This window comes from Apis cerana, linkage group LG11, assembly GCF_029169275.1.
Source record: "Apis cerana isolate GH-2021 linkage group LG11, AcerK_1.0, whole genome shotgun sequence".
NCBI classification, from domain to species: domain Eukaryota; kingdom Metazoa; phylum Arthropoda; class Insecta; order Hymenoptera; family Apidae; genus Apis; species Apis cerana.
In genome coordinates this window covers 8,371,722-8,397,439 of record NC_083862.1, presented here as the reverse complement: position 1 = coordinate 8,397,439, position 25,718 = coordinate 8,371,722, and the positions used below count along the sequence as shown (strand labels likewise).

Sequence of the window (25,718 nt, the reverse complement as noted above, 5' to 3'; positions counted from 1 at the left end):
TCGTAAACCGTCGTTTTACACTGCTCCGTCTTTTAATGGATTAACGAGATTCTCTCTGTCCCTCGTCCCTGTTATGAAGAACGTTTCACACTGTACAACTGTTATCTTATTCGGTGAAAATGGTCAGAGAAAAAGTCTTTGATGTCGGAAGAAGAGTTAAACGTATGTATTTTAATTGGAACATGTGATGAGAAGATGACAGCGCGGCTTGTCTTGTCTTCCTATCTTTTGTAAGATAGTAGTATTTTATAGAGAATAAGAGTCTTTTTGCGATGGTTTTTCAAATATCAGGATAAAGGATCCTCGTGGATGTCTATGTACAAATGTAATATTATGTGTATCGTGATGTGTGTAGTGGATCTGTAGATTTTCTACCTCGCTGCTGAGATGTGATTATTGTAAATGGATTTTTGCTACAGTTGTATAAAGAAAGAAACAAAGAGGAATAAAAAGAATAATTAAATAGAAATGTTTTTACTTAAAAAAAGTAAATTTTTAAGAAATATTGACCGAAGAAAAAATCTTTTTTTAATTCGTTTTCAAGCGATTTTAATCTAAAGGAGAATCGACATAGAAAATTTTATTTTTACAAAGTCAACATCGATTCTTTTCATGTTTATTTAAAATCCACGCGATCTTTCTCGAATTTTCGATCCTCTATTCCCTGATGCATTCATTATGAGAGAATTCGTGTAAGGGCATAATGAAATTGCGAGTGGATGGATGGTTTCGAGTGGGCGGCCTTGGCCTTCTATCAGCGACTCTTTTCAATGACAAACTCTCATCCGCTCTTTATCGACGAAGGAAATTCTCGACGTTCGAGCGAAAAAATCGATAGTGGCCTCGAGAACGGATTGAATTAAAAAGTTAAACTCGATTGTGTATGTACAGTTGGTTTCTTTGATTCCTCGAGAGATGCTCGAGGATCGAAAAGTAATAATCGAGAGATTTTGTACGGCGTTTTATCGAGATGTTGGAGCAGTAACCTTTTGTTAGTAATAATATTGAGGAGCGGAAAGAGTTAGATGCAAAGGAAAGTATGCGAATAAAATATATATATACGTATAGAAAATTGAACGGAATAAAGAAAATAAGAGAAACTTTTTTTTTTATTTTTATTTTTGCAATTGAAATTGAAATTTATTGAGATAGAAACAGGATAAAAATGATAATTTAATTTATAATATATTCGGATACATATTAAAGATGAGTAAGTCAATTTCAAAAGAAAAATTAATTTCATTGAAGTTTCAAAGTGCCTTCTGAAAAAGTAGGCCAGTTGCTTATCAAATTAACATAACTATCCGAAAAAAAGGAAGAATCCCCTACCTGAGTTTATTTTTGCTCAGTTATTTAAATTAAACTTCTACTTTAAGTAAGAATTCTTTAATTAAATCATCTTTTTTTTTATTAAATTATTAAATTAGAGATATTAAATTAGAGATTTCTGAGAATTTCACGAAAACGTTTCAAATTCAAAATCCGCATTATTTCTATGGAAAGAAAGGGAAAAAGAAAAGGAAGAAAATAACAATTTCTTTCATCTATTCTGTCTCTACGAAAGTGTAAAAAAAAAAACATGAAAGTTTAATTAGTCGAGTATTTATAACAAATATGAATTTGTATCGCTGTATGGTTTTGAGAACATCGAGAGGGGAAGCCGGAATAGTTAATCACAGTTGCCTGGTATTTTCTTTCCATTTCCTGGGATTTACATTTCATAACGCTGATATCTTCGCCTCCTGTTGAATGGATTCAGGCAAAGAATCGTCGAGTTCGTGGAATTCTGATAAAATCACCGGTCGAAGATCAGCGTTCGTGACCAGACGAAAAAGGAGGAAAGAAAAGAGAAAAAAGAAAAAGGAAATTCGTAAATCCACGCAACCCGAATGGACTATTTTTTTCAATGAAGCTTGTTTGCGAAAAAAAAATTCAAATTGCTGTACAGTTCCGTCCAGAAGTATCCTTCATCTCAAATATATTTAAAATTAAGAAAAAATATACAAATATACAAAGAAAAAATCATTTTTGAATCATTACTGATTACTCATCACACATCGATATCGTTTGTTTAACAATATTTCCAAAATAAATAATTCTGTTTATTATTCTCTTTTGATTAATAAATATCTTGTATAACGAATTGAAAAATATAGCGTCGTGAAAATAGATATGGATAAATTATTAATAGTTGTCGATAATTTAAAAAATAATTTACAACAGAAATACATCGTGTAAATAAATATCCAAATTATCCAACAACTTATTCATATATACAAACATTACATAAAATTAAATACATATTTATGTAACAAGTATTACAAAATAGAAATTTATGAAAAATGTTCTATTTAATTCTTTTGAGCGATAACATGTATTACACGAGGATTCACGGCCATTTTTAATTTGACGTAACATATACATTATCTCTTTTGTCTGGCCCAATTACCCGCTCTTATACTAATAAGCGGGCGAGTAATTAGCAGTAGCCCGGTTGCCAACCAGAAAATTCATTTGCCCGAAAGAAATTCTATGCTGTCCAGTCCGTTTGTTTCATAGGTAATAAAGGCGTACTCCGTTAATTAAACGTACTCCAGCTGACGGATCGTCGTAAACAAACGAATCGGCAGAATCGCGTAACAAGTGCGTGTTTTCCTGTTTTTCGAAACGGAGTACACCGGAATTCCATTTATCCAGACTCCATTTATCGAGACGAAATTTTAGTTAGCGACCGATTAAATGAACTCCCGTCGATTGAATCCACTTAGGTGTCCGAACGTGAGCTATTCGAGTTTGAACGAGGTAACGTTGATAGAGGATGAGTCAATTTCTATTCGATTTAATGTTTTAATTATGAATCGGGAATTCTGTAAATAGTTGGTTAACGTATTTGAACACGTTTGAAACTGTTCGATCTATGATTATAGTTATAGTTTGTTAGCATGAAGGGATCGTTCAAATTTTTCATCGATCATTGATAATCGATGAAGATATGATGAATCGTTTTTTTTTTTTTGGATCTTATATTTTTATATACGATGTATAAAGTTTTGAGAATAATAATTTGTCGTGTTATACGAGTTTGTGAAATCTTGTTTGTTGAAATTTATAAAAGGATTATTTATAAATACAAGCATTTATAATTATAAACGTGTCCTTTTTGTTTGGTAATTTTATTCCATTTATGTCATGTGTATACGTCATGGCCAAAGTCGTTATACAACAGGTATTTGCATAATGTAATACAGTAACATAATAAAATATAATAATAACGATGGAAAATTCATATCACTGTCGATTACAGTCTCAACGAAGAATTATACTGGATTAAAACAATTTCATTTGAATAAGATTATTTCGTTTAAAACCCATTATTCGAATAAATAATATTATCGCGACAAAATTTTCTATGTATTTACAAACTATTAAAAATAAAGTATTCAAATAAATCCCTTTCGTATAATAATAAATTCAGAGATTAGCATCTGAAATATTAATAATTTGATATTTTTCTATAATTGATTTGACGATGAACGATGAAAATATTTATTTTAGAAACGATTCGTTCTTTGAATTAAGGAATGAAAAAGTGAAGTCTTTCAGGCGTTCCCATAACATGTGAAATCACATAGCGTGACGCCAGAGGTAACAGATGTTCGGCCACAATAGGGTGGTCATAAACGATACTAATAATATCTGACTATCCTGATCTCTGACAAACAGGTTATATAATGGATTATTATAATTGTTCAAAGCTATTGGAAAAGAAAAGATTTTAAGTATAAAAAATAATTTAAATAAGATTAATTTGTTGTAATAAATATTTTCTTTTCTTTTTAATTAAATTATTTAATTATTTGAAACGAAATTTAATTTGTTATTCAATTTAAATATAATATTCAATTTAAAAATTTCATTTCTCGCACATTACTTGCAAAAGTGTTAGAAATGGGACATGAGTATAATCAATTAGATATCTAAAGTATTATAGATAAATACAGAAAATCTCATCTTTACATCTTCAGTTATTTAGAAATCTAAAGGATATCATAAAGAAAGAAGAGTTCTGCTCGAGATAGAACACATTTATATCTATATACCTACACATTAATCGATAACACGCGGCATCTTCATTCACTGATTCATTCTACTGAAAGTTCATATAAATTATTTCATATTTTCCAGAAACTCGGTATCGATAACTTTTTTTCCAACAATTAATTCAAATCACGGATTGTTAATTTGCAAATTAAATTATTAAAGAAAATAAAATATATATTTTCTATTAAACAAATTTTTGGAAACAAAATTCTAAAGATAAGATACAAAAATTAGTTTGTTCATAATATGAATTATATTTTCATAATTCATATATTTATCAAAGCAAATATAAATCATTCTTTGCAAAAATGCACAAGTACATCAATTCTCGTATATTTCCTTATCCCACTTGTTTCAAAAAAGAGATTAAAAATTAATAAAACTTACTAAAAAATCTTCTCAAAGTAAGATTGGAACCTAGAGAAATAATAACTTTACTCAAAATTTTAGCCAACTATTTTTTAATACCCAATAACTCTGACTAGAAAAATACGTATCCCTTCGTTCAAAAATTATCTCAAACTATCTCAACTTAACTCTCACCAAGAAAACGACGCATTCGTATATCCTGAAACTTCGTCGTACATGAAACATCAAAGCGAATCGAGAAAACGAATTCGAAACAGCAATCCATGGGAAATAATACCCACCCTTTAGGTCCATGAGGAAATCTTAATTCGCAGGACATTTCCACCACCTTTCCACGGTCGTGTGCACGCTTCTCCCACCTGCCGCCACCCCGGATGGACGAGAGCTGGCGGTGGCAGAGTCGGCTTCCTTCGTAGGAGCATGCGCAGTGACCCGCGGAACGACAGGTGCGCGCCGTTCGCCAAGAACCGCTTAGTTTCGGGTGAGCGTACGAATCGGTCGTATCGCGTCGTGCCACCACGGTATTCCGGCACGTTATTCGCGGCCTCTCTCCTATCTCTATCGTCGCTCTCGTCGAAAACACACGCAGTACACACACACACACACACAGATACACACGGTGCACGGTGCCTGATCATCTCTCGACGTGATTGTTACTCTCTAACATAGTAAAAGGCGTCGTTCTAGAGCGATCCTCCTCCTCCTATTTCTATATCGCGCGCTATATCCTTCGTTCAGGGTACCAGGAGTTTCTTACCTAGCCAAGTGGCAGCTTGTCGACGCCCTCGGACCCGATTCTCACCTCCAGTTTCTCTCCCTTCCCGTCCAGTGGCTGGCTGCACTAGCCCGCCGTTTATCGAGCGTGCACGTGCTCCGTTTCGTCCCTCCGTGTGACACGCTTCCGTCAATCTGACGGCCTCCATCCTTGGGTCCAGATTTGCTACGTTTACCCAGCAGGTTGGTGTATGTCGTGTTTCCAATGGATTCGCTGTGATCCCGGCGTGTTGGATCGGATGCTCCGCGGGAAGATCGATCTCCGTGGGAAAATCTTGGAACTAGCGGTTCCGGGTATCCACGATCCGGCTTGAGTATCGGGTCCTGACTGGCCAACCACGGCCGAGAACAGTGCAGGAAACTGTACTCCACGATCTCTACGCGACCTGTTGTTTGAAAATTAGGGTAATATTGGTCGGTGAGTTGTGTGTTGGCCGTGAGAGAAGGATATATCCACGGTACAGTGACCCGACGAATGTGGTGCGTGAATTATTGAGTCGAGTTTCGTTTGCCTCGTCGTTTGATTCGTCGTTGGGATGGCAAGTGGACAGGATTTACCTTGCAGGATTACGGACAGGGATCTGACGAGGATGATCCTCTTCACGCTCCTAGGCTTTGTCCAGCTTCTCCAGTGTGTTAGAGGTGAGTTTATTCTCGATATTTTGTAATCCGAGACACGATGTAGAATTAACGTTAAATTATTCTTTTCTTAATCTTAGAAACGATCCATATAAAGTTAATTGCTTACGAGTGTTGATTATTTTTTAAGAAACTTTAATCTTTAAAGTCTCAGAAACGTTTTAAAAAATGTGACAGATTAGAAGTAACAGAAACTTCGCGATCGTAAGTTACGAGAAATAGTTAGATATTCCGAAGAAAAACGTAGATAGAAAGGGAACAGGGACGCGTGTACAAATGGCTCGCAATAGAATTTACGAAAAACTCGTGAAAACGAGCTCTTGAGAATTTCCAGTGACTGTGGCGATAAAAAATATCCCGCTTTTTAGAACCCCGGCTTGTTGTCGCGCGTTTTACGAAATTTATCGAACTCGTGATTGTTACAGAGAGCGGATAAGTTACTTGGACTCGAATAAACAAGCTTTGTCGATTGTCGTTGTTGTTCGAGGAACACGACGCCACGAAATATCGGTCGCGACGCACAAAGTGTAATTTCAATTGGTGATCAGGGTTAATGGCTTTGGTCTCTTGTTACGTGGAAATGCACGATGTTTTGTGTAAATAAGGGGAGATGTACACGCGTGGATACGCGATGACGAAGTTTTGCGTTCCTTTTCTGGGAAAAGAATGTTTTTGTGTTATTGTTATCATACACGTAATGAATGAAACGTGTTATGTTATGGTGAAATGTTTTTATCGTTAATGTCAAGATGAAGATATGTACACAAAGTGTAGAGTATTGTATATGTGTAGGATATTTTACATCGTATATAAAATTGAGTTGTGATTTCTATATTCTTTTTTTTATTTTGTTTATCAAATTTTTCCTATTAGTTATATCAGTGATATTAAACGATAACTTTGTTGAAATTATTGTGCGTATATTTTCAAACGTGATGTAACGAATGAATTCTAGTGCCAATTTGTTCATTGTAGTATTCATTGCTGTAATTAGGAAACTAGAAATGGAAATATCTTCCTCGCACATCTCCAAGAAAATATAAATCATCGATTTAAATATCTTTGAATATAAAATACGATATTTATAACTTAAACAAAAATAAGAGTGATGTTTCTTTATAACAAATGCAATGATTAGGATTTATAAAATTGAAAAATGACGTAACATGTCTTTTCATATATAAACGTTCGATATATTTAGTACGAATGTACACATTTCCAAAAATCTCTCAGAATTGAAACAGAATCTTTAATCTTATCACGTTTTATTTGAATATTAAATAATTCTATTATTTTGCAAAATAAGTATATACTTAGATAGAATAAATTATCTATTTTATTTAATTTCAATTGTAAAACTTATATTATTCTATTCTCCTTGTCATCAAGCGAATGAATGCATGTATATTAAATTATTGCGTGTAATAAAACGTGAAATTTAAGAACGGTATAAAATAAAAATGTTAATTCTTTGTGTAACGTATACGTATATGTAACGTGACCGAAGTCTGGCGAATTCAAGCACGATGCATATTTATAGATTACGCGGAATCTTGGAGCGAGATAGAAATCGAGAGCTCGATCACAATTTGGATATCGTACAACGAAACTCTGACGGATTGTTTTGGCTTGTTTTAGAACAAATTTTTCCACATTCGTCATATCCACGCTCGTCTCGAAATGAGAAAAAACGAGTTAATTTCTCCTCATTGCATTGACATTTGAACACGAAATTTTTCGAAGTTTTTGTCATCCAATGTATATTCTCATCGGTTATGAGTTTCAGATTTCCAGATTGATTAACTTTTTCGTGTCATAAAGTTGCTCATTGCTGTCAATGAAATATTTCGAATTCTTTAAAAAAAATTCCATTTTTTAAAAATATTTTTTAGTTTCTTAGAGATAGACGTGAAATATTTTATTCAAAATTGAATATAATCTACGAAATGATTCAAAGAAATTATAGCTGTAACAATTACGGATTTCTTAAAAAATAATGACTGACCACATGTAGAATATATTTCTTTTTATTTGCACAAATTTATCGGTTTATTTACCGACCAAGTTGACCATTGTAACCTCATTTTTTATGGTTTCTAATGGAATTGATTACTCAGAAAGGAACCTAATGTTCGCTGTGTATAAGACGCTAATGTTTCCAAGGTGATGAGCGACGATTTCGCATTTCCAGGCGCCAGAAATAGAGTAATTGTAAACATCTTGCGAGGTATAACTGCTTTTCGTAATTCGTGGATCAAGGAATATATAGGTCGGTTGCTTTGTTTATCCTTTTTCTGTTCTAGAAAATTTTATCATGATGTATCGTTAAATTAAATTAAGAAAGAAATAAAAGTGCGACGAATATACGAGAAATTTTTCTTTTCTTCTTTTTAATGTAAATTTAGTAATTTTGAAATAAATTTCTATTTAAAATAGTTATATCGTGTTTTTAGAGAATTAGAAGCAATATTTTAAAAAATATTCTCTATTTGAAAAGATTAAAAATAGATATACTATTTCATTGATAAATTTAAAAAAACTTTTAAATAACATAATTTCAAAGAATAAAGCAATAGTGTTTTTTTAATATGTATGCTTCCACATATATAAAGAATGGATTAGAGTAAGGATAAGCACGATAATTTAATAAATTTATCTGGTATTCATACGGTGAAAGAATATAAGGATTTATTTTCGTCGAAACATTCTCCATGATGAATTATTTCCATAGAAATTCTTTATGAATATTTCAATAATTTTTACAAACGATTCACTGTCATGTCTTTGAAACGCATGAACAATAATTTATTATAATATTAAACATATATATTACGATCATGTGAAATAATGTTTTTTATTGACTTGACATTCTATTTGACATCAACACGAATTAATCACAAAATCAATACAATTCCTAATTTTTTAATATCAAATTCTGATTCTCCCAAAAATATAAAAGCATATCATTTACTACAATGTAATGCAATAATAAATCATAGCAATTCTTCAAATTATCACATCGCATAGAGTGACATAACACGATAAAGAAATTAACGAAATATCCTATTCTCTTAAGAAAAACAATAAACGGAGAACACACAGATACACATGTACACGGGCGCGCGAGAAAAAAAAAGAATTCCGCATAAATTACAATAACAAGTATAATCTTTACCTGCCTTCTTTGATGGCTTCGAACATCGCACACGGTGCCATAATCTTCAATTTCTTTTAAAATATTCCTCTCTTCGACGTAAGGGGTGCACGCGGAAGCCTTTCATCCCCGTATAAAACGCTTTTTCGTCGATCTTCCCCGGTATCGAGAATCGAGGGAAGGGAGGAGGGGGAAGAAAATTGCGGCAAGAATTCGACCATCCAGACGTGGCTGAGGCGATATTTGCATACGGTGGCCGGGTATAAGCGGGCGGGCGAAGAAATCGAAACGAGGAAAGAATAAAGTTTTCGCGCTTGTGTATCCCGCGAGGGCAACAATTTATGGGGTGCACGTCGTTGCGAGGGGGATAGGCAACGCCATACTCGCGGATACTCGTGGCGTTTATTATCAAGTTCGCGGCCTCGTGAGAAATTCCGGGATATCCTGTACAGCGGCTGGTAAGAAGTTAATGAACTTGGAAGAATTTCACCCTTTTGCCGCGGGATTATATAACCGCGATCTTTCATTAATCATTTTGAAAACGAATTTTTCCTGTTGATTAATGAATTGAACGTGAAAAATGTTTATTTTCGATTTTAAATTGTTTCAAATGCCACGGTTTTTTTTTGTATACACTTTTAAGAAGAAAATGCTTTCTTGATATTAATGCGAAAATTAATAAAATTAATAAAGTGATAAAATTTGAGTTTAAGAAGAGGAAATTTATGTTTAGTTAATCGAGGATGGAAAGATTGTGTTTATTTATTATTTACACGAAAGTATGATATTTATAATATATTTTATAGATTGAATTTTTTAGTAGAATAGTTGTTACAAAGTTGGAGATGTAGTTTAGTTCGTGTTTTGTTAGGAGGGAAAGGATTTATGAATAGTTTAGCGAAGTTGATTCAAGTAACACGTCAAGTTTTGTTGAAGTTCGGCGAAATATGTTTAAAGTTTGAAGAATTTAACGACGTGGATTTCCATACGATTTGTGAACATTTATGAAATATAATTTAAATATTATCAAGATTACGTTTATTATATAACTTTAGGAAAAAAATCAATCTCATTTTAAATAATAAAGTCTATACTTTCACATGCCTGTTTCAAATTTTCTTAAATTTCATATTAAAAAATAATTATACACATATTTTTCTCTATCAATGTTTCTCACAATTAATATTCGTATTTCATATTTAGGATTGTTATTACATTGATGTACTCCTGTCTACGTTGTAAATTTAGAGAATACGATTCTTCTAGAACTGTTAGCAGCAATTTCTGCATGATTTGGAACAGAAGCACAAATCTTATTCTTTAGTTTTCAAACAATGGTTTAGCTGATTCAGCTGCTTTATATCTGCTTCTATAGACGCTGCTTTCTCTAGAGTATTATTATTCGTTTTTTTCTTATTTTTCTTCATAATATGACGAATGTTGGTCTAGAAAATCTCTTCTCCTTGAATTTTTGGTTAGAAATTATTAATTTTGCGTTTATCATATTTTGTGAGTCAAAATTCTACGCTCAATTTCACGGTAAAACATATCAATTACGTGGAATTTAATTAAATTAACGAAACGAAGTATCATTAATATCGAATATTTGAAATCAAGAACGAAAGAGTTTCAAAAAATTTCTTTTCGAGAAATATTAAGTTAAAAAAAAAGACGATACAAGTTCAATCATACGTAGAATTTCAATGAAGTAGATTTTCACATTCTCTCATCCTTTCGATTTCCATCATATCTGTATATTTATAAGTCCACTTATCCTATTAAAGTAAAAGTTTTAAATTCGCGATCTCGATCGAAAACTAAACCAAAAAGTTCCATTCGATCTCTGAAAAGAAGTACTTGTTCTAATTATTCCAATACATTTATAGTATGTGCGATTCATCGAACGAAGTTCGTAAATTTTTCCGATAATATCGAGCTTTAAACACGGTGCAAATAAAAAATAAAAGAGAAAAAAAAAATAGAAAAATGAATATGATCAAAAATTTATGAAATAAAACGAGGATGAAAGTTATTGGAGTTGAACTAAATTCGCGTATAAACTTTGGCGAATTAAGAGGTCGAGGAATTTTAATCCCCATAATGAGGTAACCCTCTCTCATCATTCAGAGGGAAATCTTTGTTTCCAGCTCGTTGTTTGTTCTTGCTAGGAAGATAACTATTTTAAAGTTAAAATAGTCTTTTGATTTGAATAAGAATTATCGCGGATCAGACTTTCTCTTCTCTTTTTATATAAAGATACGCATACACTCGCGTATTAGCTTCTTGCTGGAATGAAACTTGAGAAAATAAACATGGAACGAATGGATTGATATTTTTTTGCACTGTGATCTCGTTTCTGCGTTTTATTTTTATTTTTATTCATTTGATTTCTTTAGTGAACGGTTTTAGAGTGACGTGCTTATAATTTTAATTTTCATTTTTGGAATTTCTTTTTTTATTATTATTGAAAGAAATTACAAACGTTTTTGGAACTCGAGAAGCATCGTATATTTTTTATGAAAGAATTCTTTAGATTTAACAAATGATCATATAATATACAAAAATTGCATATAAATTGTATTTGGCATATACTCGAATTTTATATATCACTGTATCACTGTCATCAAGTGAAAATTGTACAATTACGCTCTCGAAACCGAAGAAAATTCTTTATTCATCGCAATTTCAACCTCAAACTTCCGTATAATTCACAATTTCACTCATTTTCAAGCCAAAAAATCCACGAAAATTGAAACATTTTCATCCGAAAAGAAGCTTTTTCATCAGATTTTTCGAAATATTGGAAATTGCTTTCGGAATAATGCTTTCTTTAGAATCCCCAAACTTTCTCGACGAGAATTCTCCGGAAGGTAAATAATTTTAAACCACGGTTAAAAACCATGTCTCTGAAGCCTTAACGAGTGTGGCCAGTTTATTTTTCGTCGAAACTTTTAAATATTGGAAAAGCGACTCCAGTTCGAGCAGGTTTTCCAGTTCTTGACAGCCTCACGATTAACGACTCGACTCGCGGAATCGAGTTCGGCGAAGCGGGTTCGTCTTTGCGAAATTCCAAATTTGTTTCTCGACCTGGACAAATGATCGTCCCTTTGGATGAAACTTTTCCAAAAAATCTCACGGAGAACTCTTTAATTACTCGTTCGCGCGTCGTGGAAACGTCAAACGTGTTTCATTGTTCCATTGTGGAATAAATATTCAAAGCGGGCGATTATGTAAATTGTTGGCGGGTTGTCGAGAAGTCATCTTTTATTGGCACGAGCGAAATTTACGGTATCAAGCTTGTCAACGATTTTGATACGGTGCACTGTAGGAGATGAAATTTGTTTTAATTTAAATCGGAGGAAAGAATATTTTGCTTGATGGAAATTTACCGTGAAACGTGTTGTACGCGTTTGATTTTTTAATATTGAAATTTGCGAGTTTCGACGCGAATTTAATCTCATTGGGGATGAATTAATTAATGTTGGAGTATAAAATAGTTGAAGAGACGAGAGGGGGAAAAAAATGATGCAAATGATGAAATCTTTTATTCGGAAAAATTAAATTTTCCATGAAAATTTTATATTATTCCAAATATTTGATTTTTATTTTATTTTAAATGTATCAGTGTATCTCTCGAGAGATTAATTATTTATGGAACACGTAAATATAATTTTAGAATCGATATAATTATTACACTTCGATGATTAAAATGTAACTACTAATTATTTCAGAAATAAATATCGAAATTTCGTGATTTAATAATATCTAAATATAGTATCTAAAATATAACAGTAGCAGAATTAACGTAATGCATAAAATTGTAAACACTTTGTAAACAAATTATAGTCATCTTGAATTTGTGATTAATTCATAATTAATACGCATCATATTCGTTAAAAATAATTATAAAATAAATAAATGTATTCAAATATAATATATAATTGCACTTATTATGATTACAAAGTTACTATTTTTAATTATATGCAACGTTACATTAATTCAAATTATGAGAATTATATTATGAAATTTAATATAAATAAAATCTGAATATACCATTGCTTTGCAAGCTTTAGTAACGATTATTTAATTATTCATTGCACTTTGATATGAAGAGTATCAAAAACAAAACCGCGATAATACAATTTTTTTAAAAATAAAAATTGAATCCTAATAAAACACATCCATTATCAATATGACTGAAAAATGTACGTCATGCCTCGTGTGTCAAAAATTTAATAAACAAAAAATTCAAATATCGTCGAGAGAACGATCATTTCATTTCAAAGTAACATGCTCTAAGATTTAAATTTTTGACACAAAAGATTTTTACATTTCTCAAATCATTCATTTCATTAAACTGAATAGTCGTCAACAATTTATCAAATTCACATTCAATTTATCACTGAATATGTATCTCAATCAAGAAAATGTTAAAGAAATTTTCGTTTCTTTAACAACCACTCCCTCGATATAATGCAAAATCATATTTTCATATTTTCATCAAGTTTTGAATACTAAATACGGATAGAAATTCAAACTTGGTTAGGAAACTCAGGGTGCAAGGCTAATATTTAAGATTCGTAATTCGATTCAATTGTTCAACTCGAACAATTTTGATACCGTTTAATTAAATTGCAAAGAGTTGGGAATAATGGTTGTCACTCCCCGTTGTTGACTCGAGCTGCTTTATCACAGGCTAGCCGATGCGGCTTTAATAACACCTGCGACAATGAAACGTTTTTGGATAATACGCTCAATACACATTGTTTGCCATTAATAATTATTCTCTGGTTATGCATGATTACTCGAAACTCTTTAGTCGAATTAGGATGAGAAGCGAGGTTTATTGTATTATAATTTTGGCTCATAAAATTATCTTATTATCTTAATATTATTAAATATGTTTGTATTGAAACGAATTCTTTCCTTCCGTGATAAATTTATAATTTACAATAAAATCGAAGGGTTTATATTTCAACAAGTTTTCAAAATCTCTCCGTACTTGGAATTTGTTATTAAAGAATGTTTCGAACTAAATTGAAATTAGCAAAAAGAGTAAAAGTTTCAAGATTTGAACTTCTAATATTTAAACTATATTAATTGAGAAGAGAGGGGATCGTATGAGTTTCATATAAAAAGTTTATCACTATAAATAATTCTTATAAATTTACATCATAAACATTTATAGTCGAGTGAAAATTTCAAAATTTTCTGCAACAACATTCTGAACGTAATTATTATACTTCAACACGAAAATTCCCCAAAGGAATGTATCTTCAGCCAACGTTTGAACTTAATGTAACACGTTATAGAAGTTAAAATTGACGTTTATAGACCGAGATAAAAGAATTACCAACGTAAAACTTGAAATAGTAAACACCAAAGTTTATTAAACGATTTATAAACTCATCTTCTGTCAGCTGTCGAAAAGGCAAAACTTTGGAACGACCACTCTGCCACCGTTCTCACAAATCTTCTCACAAAAGACAGAAACAGGAAGAATACGCAATGTAAGGTAGAAGTTGCTTTCACTTTCTCCATAGATTCTTGATAAAGTCTTTGTTTCTAATTGAATCACCTTAATAAGATTTAACCCGGCAAACGAGCCTCGCGCGTTTTATCGTCGAACACATACCCAACAACTTTCCTAGAAGCGGTAACACGCTTAAAATAGGCGTACTCTAGAGGTGGCTGAAACAGCGTGAATTCTGACGACAAAAATAAACATTTCGCCTATATGCTAGAGGGAACTGTGGTGTAACGCGCGAATGCGCAGAATTAATGGTTCGTTGTTAAAATGCGTCATTTGCCAGAATAAAACCCGTCGATCGAATATTTCCTTCTCGTAATTATCGATAATCCTGTTATTTTCGATTTGGCGGTGACTGGAGATAAACATTTCATTACGAAGAAGAATTGAAAAAAACAAGATGCAAATAAAGAAAATAATTTAGGCGAATCGAAGTGATGAAACGTTGGAGCAGGTATTGAAACAGATTATTATCATTTTTATTGATAAATGTCAATGTTATCGAAATATATCGAAATAGAATAATTATTTATCCATTTTCCATATAGACGAAATGGAATTCTAACTAAATAGTCTCAACGTTTCAATTACGTTTTAAAAATTCTAATCCGATTTTGGCGGAAGACAAGAGATAATTCAGAGTGAAATCGCTAACAGTTAAACTTTCGAGCCGTGATCGACATTGATCTGCAACACGTTCCAGTTTTACCACAGTACAGAGCGTGACAACACAGTTTCGTCGACTCTGTATTTTTGACAGTTCGTTTAACGCGTCCTGTCGGTTGTTTCAGTTTCAGTTACGTCTCCGATCGCTGTTCCCGATTTTCACTTGTGATTAAAGTTCGTTTCATCTCCTCTTTTCCTCCCCTTCCCTGCGACAGAGAGGATTTTGCTCGGCTTTTTCAAGAGAATTTTGTCGGACACAGATTTCTCTGCTTCCCTCTCCCCCTTTTTCTTTCTTTTGTCGTTAAATAAATTTCTCCTTTGACTGCGAGATAAATTTTTTCAATTAAAATACCGAAACTTGATAAACTTCCTTTCATTATCTTTTCATGTTTTGAAATAAAAAAAAAAAAAAATATCGTGAACAAGGTGAAGAAAATTTCTTTGTCCTTAATCGATAAAAGCATCTTGTTATTAAAATAATTATAATAATAATTTTTTTAAACATCCATTATATGTATACTTGTATGAAAAAATTCGTATAAGTAATTTCTCTATTTCTTCTTTTATTTCTCTAATTAGGAAAAGAAATTATTATTAATTTCAAATTATTATTAATTAATCTGAAACGTATCATTTATTTATTCGTACTTATAAAATTATTTTTTATTTCATAATTTAGATTGCAGATTTATTAAAATAATAATATCTTCTAATATTAAAAATTATTAAAATATATATTTTACAAGTATAATCAAAACATATTGTAATAATAATTAACGTATCCTGACGAGAAATTTTATGAAAAATTTCCACGGATATTCTGATTATTTCTCTCATGAATATATTTATTTATTTAATATCTATTTATAAAATTTAAAATTTTATCAATAAATATGCAAAAATATGAGGGAACACCTAGCCAGGATTTGATTTGCCGATTCAATCCTGAAAAGCAGAAAGGACCTCAACTCTTATCTGTACTGGTCGCTTCTCTCCTCTATTACCTTCTTCTCGTTGTTATCTTGTTTCTACTCCAAGAGCAACGGAGGCAATCTTCTAGAGGCTTGTATTAATTAATAATACAAGCTGTATTAATTAATAATAATACACAAACACACACAACTTGACTGGAACACTCACTTTAAATTTTTAAACAGTATAAACTGAGCTATTTTCAAAGTATTGGAAAACACGCGAAAAACACCCCCACTTTTATAAAATCGTGAAGGTATTTTTTCTTCACGCGTTCCTCTCCCTTTGATGTTTGCCCCTTCTGTCAGTTGTTGGATGTTTTCCTTGTGCGTTAGATGTGTGTAGCTCTCTGGTTGAGAGTGCCTCCATCTTCAATTGTGTAGGAACTGAAGAAAAATGGGAGAGAAGATCAGTAAAGATTTGAACTCGAGGTCCTCAGGTTTGGAAGCCGACGCACTATCCCCTACGCCAGATGCCCTCTTGCTATATCATTGCTATTTGTTTCTATTTCAATGACTATGGAAGACTTGGTGCTACAATATTCAATATAGATTCATAGGAAATTTTCGTATGTAACATTTTTATAAAAAAAAAATATATATATACATGCATTAGTGAAAGATATTTTAATATAATATTCGTTTATAGTATTTATAGTATTTGGATAATAGATAATAGTGATTAGGGGAACAAAGGGCTCGTAGTACTAATCGAGAGAGTAAAAAATATTTAATCAACATAAATTCTATAATCGATTGTTTCGCTGTAATGTTAATTTATGTTATTTGAATATTCGAATATCGTAAGTGAGTTTCTTTGAACGACATATTGAACGTAAATAGAAGTGATTTGGTTTATTAGAGGTATGTTGGTTCAAGGTTGTCAAACAAAACATTACCTATTACTAATATTAATAAACCTCATATATGATATGAACTTCCTTGTAATAGTAGATGTTCGATATGTCTTCTTCTATTTAAATGAAAATGTCAATATTAACAAAGGTCTCTTCATAAATGATCCAAACCTTCTTCGTTTACCTTTTGAATGTTTTCCTTTCATTTCGATGCAAATCTCACGATATTGAATACATGTAAACAAAAATTAATTTCACATCGAATTTCAATATCAATTCTATAATTATTGTAATAAAACGTTAAAATTTTAGCCTTTTTTCTTTTCATCGTCTATGCTTTTAAAAATTTATCTAAACGTAAAACCAATCCGAAAGTCAAGATTATCGACGAATATATCCATCTTTCTTCTCCTCGTTAATAATTTACAATCCGATATGATCGACGAGCTCGAGGAACACGAGTATTTACAAAAAAATATTAAATTAAAAATAAGTTAATTTTGCCTATTACAATGGCGTGATACGAGGATGAGCATCTAACGAGATAACATCTAACCGGATATATCCATTTCTATTCACCTATCATTACGTAACATCGTATTTACGGTATTTTGACATGTAACGATGCAACGTTTATCCGTCCATATTAATTCTACATTAACAATGATACATGGTTACAAATAAAAAATATCCAATCTAAAAATTATCTAATTAAATATTCAAGATTATCAACGAAATAGACTAAGAGGAAGCTAGGAATAAAAACACGACGAATCGTAATTCCTCTTCTCGCCGCTTCAATGCAATTCTCGTTGCATTGAACATTATATTGGTTTGAATTAGTCGTTCATCTTGTTGCTAACGTTCGCCTATATAGTATAATCTTAAGAGCCTTTTCACATTGTCCGCCGTATGCTCTCAATCCTCATCGTCCGATTTGAAAGTGAATCAACCGATTATCGATACCATTAATCGAGAGTCAAAAATAAATGAAAGAAAAAATAACAATAAAATAATAACACGGAAGACAATTATTGCGGATAATTCATCGATCGATATTCATTTTCAATGGACGGGCGACGAAAACCAGACAATGCATTGTAACGATTCATTAGCTCATATAACCAGGAAACATTTGACCACGGTTAACGAATGGAATTTCGCAAAAATCCGATATCGTTGGCTCGCGTGAAGATTGCTAGGCGGGTTTTAGCGACGATAATAGGGGTACACGGAGCATTTTTAACGCGTGCATCCCTATCTCCACGATGGGTTATGGCGAAACGTGATAACGAGTTCGAAAAAAAAAAAAGAAAAAAAAGAAGCCACCGATAACTCGGTTATCAGGGCTCGAAATTTTTCGTTCGATCGACGGAGGAATAAAAATAAAGGGAGGAGGGGAAGGGAATAGAAAGGCTGATACAGGTGCATTTTTTATTTTTCGTTTCGTTTTTCTTTTTTTTTTTTTTTGCAACCCTCGTGAACGAACATTTTTCAGAATTCGAAAATGATTCGATGGGATTGCACCGATCTTATGAATTAAATTGCCAGTTCGGGATACTAATTGAACAGTAAACTGGAATACACTGGTTTCGAAACGAAGCTCTTTTCTTCCATTCAACTTTCGTTTCAACTTTAAAATTTTTGAAGATATCTTTTTTTTTTCCGACGAGTTTTTCTATTCGGTTAGATAGATGGAGTTTGATTTTATTTTTTAAAAGTTTTGTTGGAATGATCTCCTTTTGAAAATGAAAAGAAAAAGAAAATGTAAAAAATGTATTTAAATCTTTGGAAGATATTATGTTTCCATTAATATACTTTTATGGGGAAACTTATCTTTATCAAATTTTCGAACTTTTCGAACTTTTAATTTTAAAAGAAGATTAAATTATGTCTGTTTTTTTTTATCCATTCGAAATGAAAAAGAATGGTTACTTAATTTTTTCGAAAAGTTTCTTCAACTAATATGATTAATCTACTTTTATGATAAATCGTATCTTTATCAAATTGTCTTTTTAGTTTAAAGAAGATTAAATCGTTGCTTTTTGACTTGAAAAAGTATAATCGATTACAATTAGTGCTTTCTCAATGGGAAACATTTTTTCTGATGTTATTAATAAAACATATTTAATCTTATTATTATGTAGCATCACATTACAAACACAGATATTAAAATAAAATTTCAAACGTTACAATCGATTACATAATATTCCAAAAGAAATTTAATGTTCTCTGTAACAAAGAAAGCATTTCAGTAAGAGAATGCTGTAAACATTTCGTGCAATATGACGTTTGGAATTATCCAGAGGGAAGGAGCATCTCCCAAATTAGAAAACAGAAAGCAGGGCAACGAGAAGTTGTATAAACTCGTATCTCATGTCTAATGTAAGAAGTGAAGAGAAATTTGGAGGAAGGGTGGACGGGGTTGATACCCTTTCCTCGTGCTCGGTGTCCTGGAAAAACTGTTACTGCTGGTCGCACGTGGTCCCAAGGGGTTCTTTTATGATATAAAAAAATGCTGATATTACAAATATTTGTTTTCTTCCTGTCATATTGTACTTTCGAGATCGCCCATAAGTTTCTAACACACATTACGTGACTTTGCATTCCATATTCGTAATTTCGAATCATCTTTCTTTTTTTTTTCTAGATAAATGTTTTACGTGTTAAAAAAATTTACTTAAATATATACTTGAAAATCGTAAGATAATTTACATACACTTACTTCAAAATTGAAAAAATATTGAATAAAAATTTTATATTACGTCGATAAAAAATATTGCCGAAGAATAAAAGGGAATGGGAATGGGAAAAGAATTGTTCTTTTCATCAAGCTCGATGAATTGCGAATATGTGGGAATTCTTTATAAGAAAGAAAGTATAGGAGATATTTTATATTCGCCTGTCGAATTCATTTGTTAATATTGGACGACTTCGATAAATTGATTCTATTTGATGGTAAATTTGCCTTGCATGTAGGAAAAATTAGAATTTAATTCTTTCAGATTTGAATAATTATGCAGAAGTTATGCAGAATGATATTTCCATATTAATTTAATTAAATTTAATATCTTTATGGCACGATTTTATTTAAAGAAGAATTCATTCGTAAGTTGTGCTCTCATATACTGAGATTGATCCATGTTAATTTAAAATTGCTATATTTATATAGTTGTTCTTTCATTCTTCTTCCAATAAAAATTTATAGACCAATTTAAAATAATCCAAACCATCAACTGTTTCTAAATAAATGATTATTGATTTACGATTTAAAAAAATTAGATGCATAGAATTTTTTATAAACAAATTTAATCGTTAAATAAATATTAAATAAATAAAGAATCATTGTAATAATATTAATGTATATTCTTTCGCAAAAATCTTGTTACACTTTATAAAAAAATAACTATTGTTCAAATAAAATACAATATTATTTGTAAAAAATTAAACATAAGAAAAAATTAAAAATTGTCAAAACACAGAAGAAATCATGCCATTGAACCCATTTTTTGAATTATCCCGATATATTAATCGGTTAGATATAAGGATTCAAAGTTTCCATAGTGCTTAAGAAATTATGAATGGATTCATGACTTTCTGACCTACATATTTTCTTGGAAATACTTCCAGGAATTACGTCTGTCACTTGTCTGGAACTCAGTGAGACGAGATGCAAGTGAGATATTCGAATAAACGACAAGGATAGAGATAGTAAATAATCAAAAATTACCTTTTTCTTTACACGATGATATCATAGGAATTGGAAGATGTATCGGGATAAATAAAAAAGAGTTTTAAAGGATAAAAATCCACGTTTCTAATAATCTTCTACTCGTTGATCAATATCTTTAAAGTTATAGCTGTTTACCTAATTTTAATAAGACGACAAATACGTTTATTTCTGATGCATGCTAGAATTAAAACTATTCTTTCATGCTCTCCTCTGCTTGAAAACAGAACTTGAAACAATTGCTCCATAAAATTGTCTACATCGATAATAACGACTTCCAATATTCTTTGCCCAATATTACTGATGGAAAATTTCATCACGCAAATTTCTTCATCGTGCCCAGGAGATTAGGAACACCACATTCGATCGCTTCATTACTCATTTATCAACGCGAATTTTCACCATCGAGTCCGCTACACCGCGAAAGGTAATGCATATCCCATCCATACTCGGCTGCCAACGATTGAATACAATAAATATTGGATACGAAGTTATTGAAACTGCGAATTATTGAATGTGGAACGTTAGTGAACACGAATGTTATTGATTGCCGCGTGAAACCGAACCCGAGAGAATTTGGTCAAGCGATATTGTCAGGTGGTGAAAATGCAGAAGCTGATCGAATTTTCCACTTTTTCAACGATCCTTTCATATCTCGTTGTGTTTTGATCATAATGATCAATACAGTATCCTTTTCTATCCTTTTTAAAAATGATTATATCCTTGTGCAATGTTCTTGCATTGATCGTTATACCTGAAAGGCTTAATTTGATTGAATTTAATTGAATTGATAAATCTACAATGGTATATTACTTTTTTGGTGTGTTGAACAGCATATTGGGGAGCCTTTTTTTCATCATGGAAAAAGTTAATTGACATGCTTTCGAATGCACACATATATAAAATTTTTAAGATATACTAAATGACATCTTTTGTAATTAACTGTTTATAATCTTCATGAAAAATTATATTTTATTTAATATTTGAAACCATTGATATATTATAGTCATTAAAAATATTGATGTATATTATGAAACACTGAAAAAGAATTGTTGAATCTTCTGAAATAATTTTTTGTTTTTTTTACATAATCTAGTAATAAAATAACAGTGCTTCAATATGAAAATTAAATAAAAATATAGATTCCAAGATTAAGTAGAAAAAGTAAATAGTAATTTCTATGAATAGTGACCAGTGACGTATAATTGTAAATCCTGTTTTATAAATTAACAACGAAGGACGGTAGTAAACGAAAGAGAATAAGAAATATTAATCCAATTACTGGACACTTTCTTACTCTATTGAAAAAGAAAGGAAACGAAAGAAATATAGAGACTATAAAATTCATGGAGTTTTGAAATATATAAACACGTAATTCTACGGAGTTACGTGAAAACGCTTTATTTAATTCAATATAAACGTCAAAGCAACCTTTAAACGAAGCTTTAAAAGTGTCATGAACCATTAAATCGGTTCATAAAACAATTCAAATTGAAAGCCCACTTGCAATATCCATTATCAAGAACAATTTACCTTTTGAACTTTGTTCAACAATTCGATACATCGCAAGAAATTATTATGCTACGATTATTTTCTTTTTATGCTGTTTCATTAATATTCATTAATAAATATATGCTCAATTTGATTCATTCCATTTGTAACGAAGATATTTACTCGTTTAACAAATATATTATCATATATCGATCATATTCATATATAATTGTTTATTTAGCTTGCATGCTTTTGAAAAAAAATAAATGTATATTATTGTAAATATTTACAAAATCGTATGAAAAAGAAGATAAATTCAAAGATATGTAATTTTGAATGATAATATGGCAAAGAATTTATAAGAAATATCATTTTTATCAAAATTCTATTTTTGCTGATGATTCTAAAAGGCTATCTATCTAAATTTTATAAAAATATGATGGAATTAAATTTTGAAAGTATTCTTTAAAAAATTGTTTCGCTATCTATTCTTTTTTCTCCATATATTTTAATATTTTATAAATATTTACAAGAGCACGAATATTCATGATTTTATTCCTATGGATCGCATTTCAAAAAAAAAAAAAAAAGAGAGAAAAGAAACGATTTCTAGAGTCATCATACTTTTTCAAAGTACCAATTTTTCTAAACTTTCTAATTAATCAAACTTCACATTTCTATAATTATTATTTTCAAATAAACCACCAATAAACATTTTTCAACAATATTCTCATCATTCTTTTCACATTTGACCATATTTCAACCATTTTTATGCATTCTTTAAATCATACTTGAACTCAAGAATCAATGATTTATTTCAAAATGATAAATATTCCTTAATAAAATATATCAAATGACGTTCTTTTTAACCAATTTTTAAACGTTATCTTTCATAACTGTCGCTACCTAACAACGAAATACTTCACCGAGCGTGAATCCGTATTCCAAAAATCGCATCTCCCGTTCGTAGATGACAATCGGTCGACAGCGGCAACGTGGAAATGCGCGAACGAGTCGAATTATCGAGTCGAAAATACGATTTCGAGCAGGCTCGGTTGGACGTCCCGATAAAATGGGATGGATGCGGGTGAAACGAGCATTGTCGAAAGCCCAATTACACTTGCCTGTAATTGGCGTTTTCGCGTGATACACGGGCCTAAACTAAGGACACGGTTATTCACGATGTGATTCCTTACCTGTACAGATACCATTTGCACGATCTAATCTCGGATGGAAAATTGGCTTCTGCTTAACTACCATTCGACGAGAGGACGGGTTGACGGTGAATTTAGGAAAATCTAATTTACCGAGACCGAGCAACCGCGCCATAGATCGTGACGTCTTCCCTCATTGTTCTCGAATAAAGGATTTAATCGGGTGGAAAAAACTTGGAACGAATAAATAATTCGATAATTTCGATCCTCCCCCGATTCCTTTATTCGTAGAACAATCACGTTTCGTTAATTGTTGGTCCGAAAGTTCGATGGATTTAAAGTGTTTGATGTTTTTCTTTTAATGGACGGGGGAAGAAAAGTTAATTAACCGATTTGATTTAATCTAGGTAGAATGAAAATGATTATTTTTAAATAAAGCTGTTTATTATTCGATAAGTGGATAATGAGTATTTCAATTATGGACAATTGAATTGAACGAAGAAAATGGAGTGTTAAAAATTATTAATCATTGGATGACGAATAATTTATTTCGAAAATTATTATCAACAACTTTTATTTTAACAAACAACTTTTCTATCAATTTTCTGTCGATATATCAAAAATAGATTTCGTGTATCTCGAATCTAGAGAGATTCGATTTCGATAAGCACAGGCGATTGAAGACAATTCGAGGGATATCGAAACGCCAAGATGTTTCCGAAGGACAGATTTTATCACGAATCATTGCACGTGATTTCTCGGTGACTAATCTCGAAATTCAATGCATCTGCATTCGAAAACATCGACGAAAGTTTCGAAACTCGTGTCGCGGCGAAACTTTCGAGGGTTGAACGGTCGAAATTGAAGCCATTAGCAACGTGTTTTCTTCGTGGCACGTGCAAAACCGGGGGAGGAAACAAATTGGCCGAGTTTCGCTCGATGACGCGTGTAAATTCATCCGGTTCGCTGGTGTGTATTTTGACCATTTTCCTCGTGTATTGAGAGAGTGTTTTCGAAAAAAAAAAAAAAGAATTTTTGATTCCAAAATTCGTCCCTATCGGCGAAGATTTATTCGACCAACTATAGAAAAATTTTTTATTGGAGGAATCGATTCGTAACTGATTGTAAGTTTAGATTAAATTTTATTTTATTTATTTTTTTTTTTGAGAAAGTCAAATAAAAAAATTGGATTTATATATCTTTTATAATTTCATTATTTAATCCATTATTTAAAATATAGCTTATTTTTTTATGTGATCTAGAAAGAGAGAGATAGAAAGTGATTTATAATGATTCTAAGAAATTTTATATTTTCAATATATTTAGAAATAACATGTTAAAATTGAAATTATTACAAATAAATAATATTCTACAGAATATCTGCATATCCGACTCAAAAAAATCCGCTGGATTACATATATTCCAATTTCTGTACAATTGGCGTACAAGTTACAAATTCAATCAATACACAATTCTAAATAAAAACAAAAAAAAAATTGAATAAAAAATCGAATAAAAAAAGGAATATTTCAGTCTTCAAATTTTTCAATATTTTTACTAAAAATTCTCAAAACGATGCATATATATTTTTAAAGCATAATCAAAAAATCGAAGCAATTAATAACCAAAAAACCAAAAAAAAAAAAAATCCACACTCACGAACGATCGATTTAATATAATACCGCGAGTGGTTAAATTTTCGAAAGAAGAAAAGGGAGCAATTACAAAGATTAAAGACCCCGCCGCATAAACGATCGGTTGGTTAAAGTTTCATCCACGGAGTATAGTTCGGCAGATTTGCACACGGTGATTTATGGGGTGAACTGTGCTCCCTGGCAGGCATACGAATTCCAAGCCCTTCGTATGTCTGAACAACAACATTTTCATCCGCATCGTTCAAAGCGTGAAGAAGCGCCGGCATATAATGTGCATCGATCGATCGTAAGGGCGAGATGGGTATAGGAAAGGAGAGAGAGAGAGAGAGAGAGAGAGAGAGAGAGAGAGGGACGGGTACAAGGAATAATGGAAATAATGTGAAGGAGGAGAAGAAGGCAGGAAAACAGTAATAGAAACGAGCACATTCAGGATGCTGATTTCATGTTTAATTCACACGAAACATTTGAATAGGGGTTGGGGTGTTTTGCAATTTTTTAACGTCCTATTATTTCCCCGGGAAATCCTCAAGTTTCCGCGATGGGAAGAAATATCGGGGAACGCAGTTTGCGTTAACGGTTTCCAATAACGCGGATAATAAATATTGCGTGTTATCTGTTGCGGTGGTT

At 31.6% G+C, this 25,718-nt stretch overlaps 1 protein-coding gene across 12 annotated transcripts in view; it reads left to right on the top strand.

Annotated features, from left to right (window-relative positions):
• The first annotated feature begins 4,936 nt into the window (after nt 1–4,936).
• Nucleotides 4,937–25,718, top strand: part of LOC108002344 (hemicentin-2) — a 349,141-nt gene continuing 328,359 nt past the window's right edge. For 10 of the 12 annotated variants that reach the window (XM_028669008.2, XM_017063971.3, XM_017063972.3 and 7 more), the window contains exon 1: nt 4,937–5,886. In XM_028669008.2, coding sequence (XP_028524809.2) covers nt 5,781–5,886 — 106 coding nt within the window. In that variant the 5' untranslated portion in view covers nt 4,937–5,780. The remainder of the gene's footprint in view (nt 5,887–25,718) is intronic. The other 2 variants (XM_062081666.1, XM_062081672.1) reach the window with 1 other exon arrangement.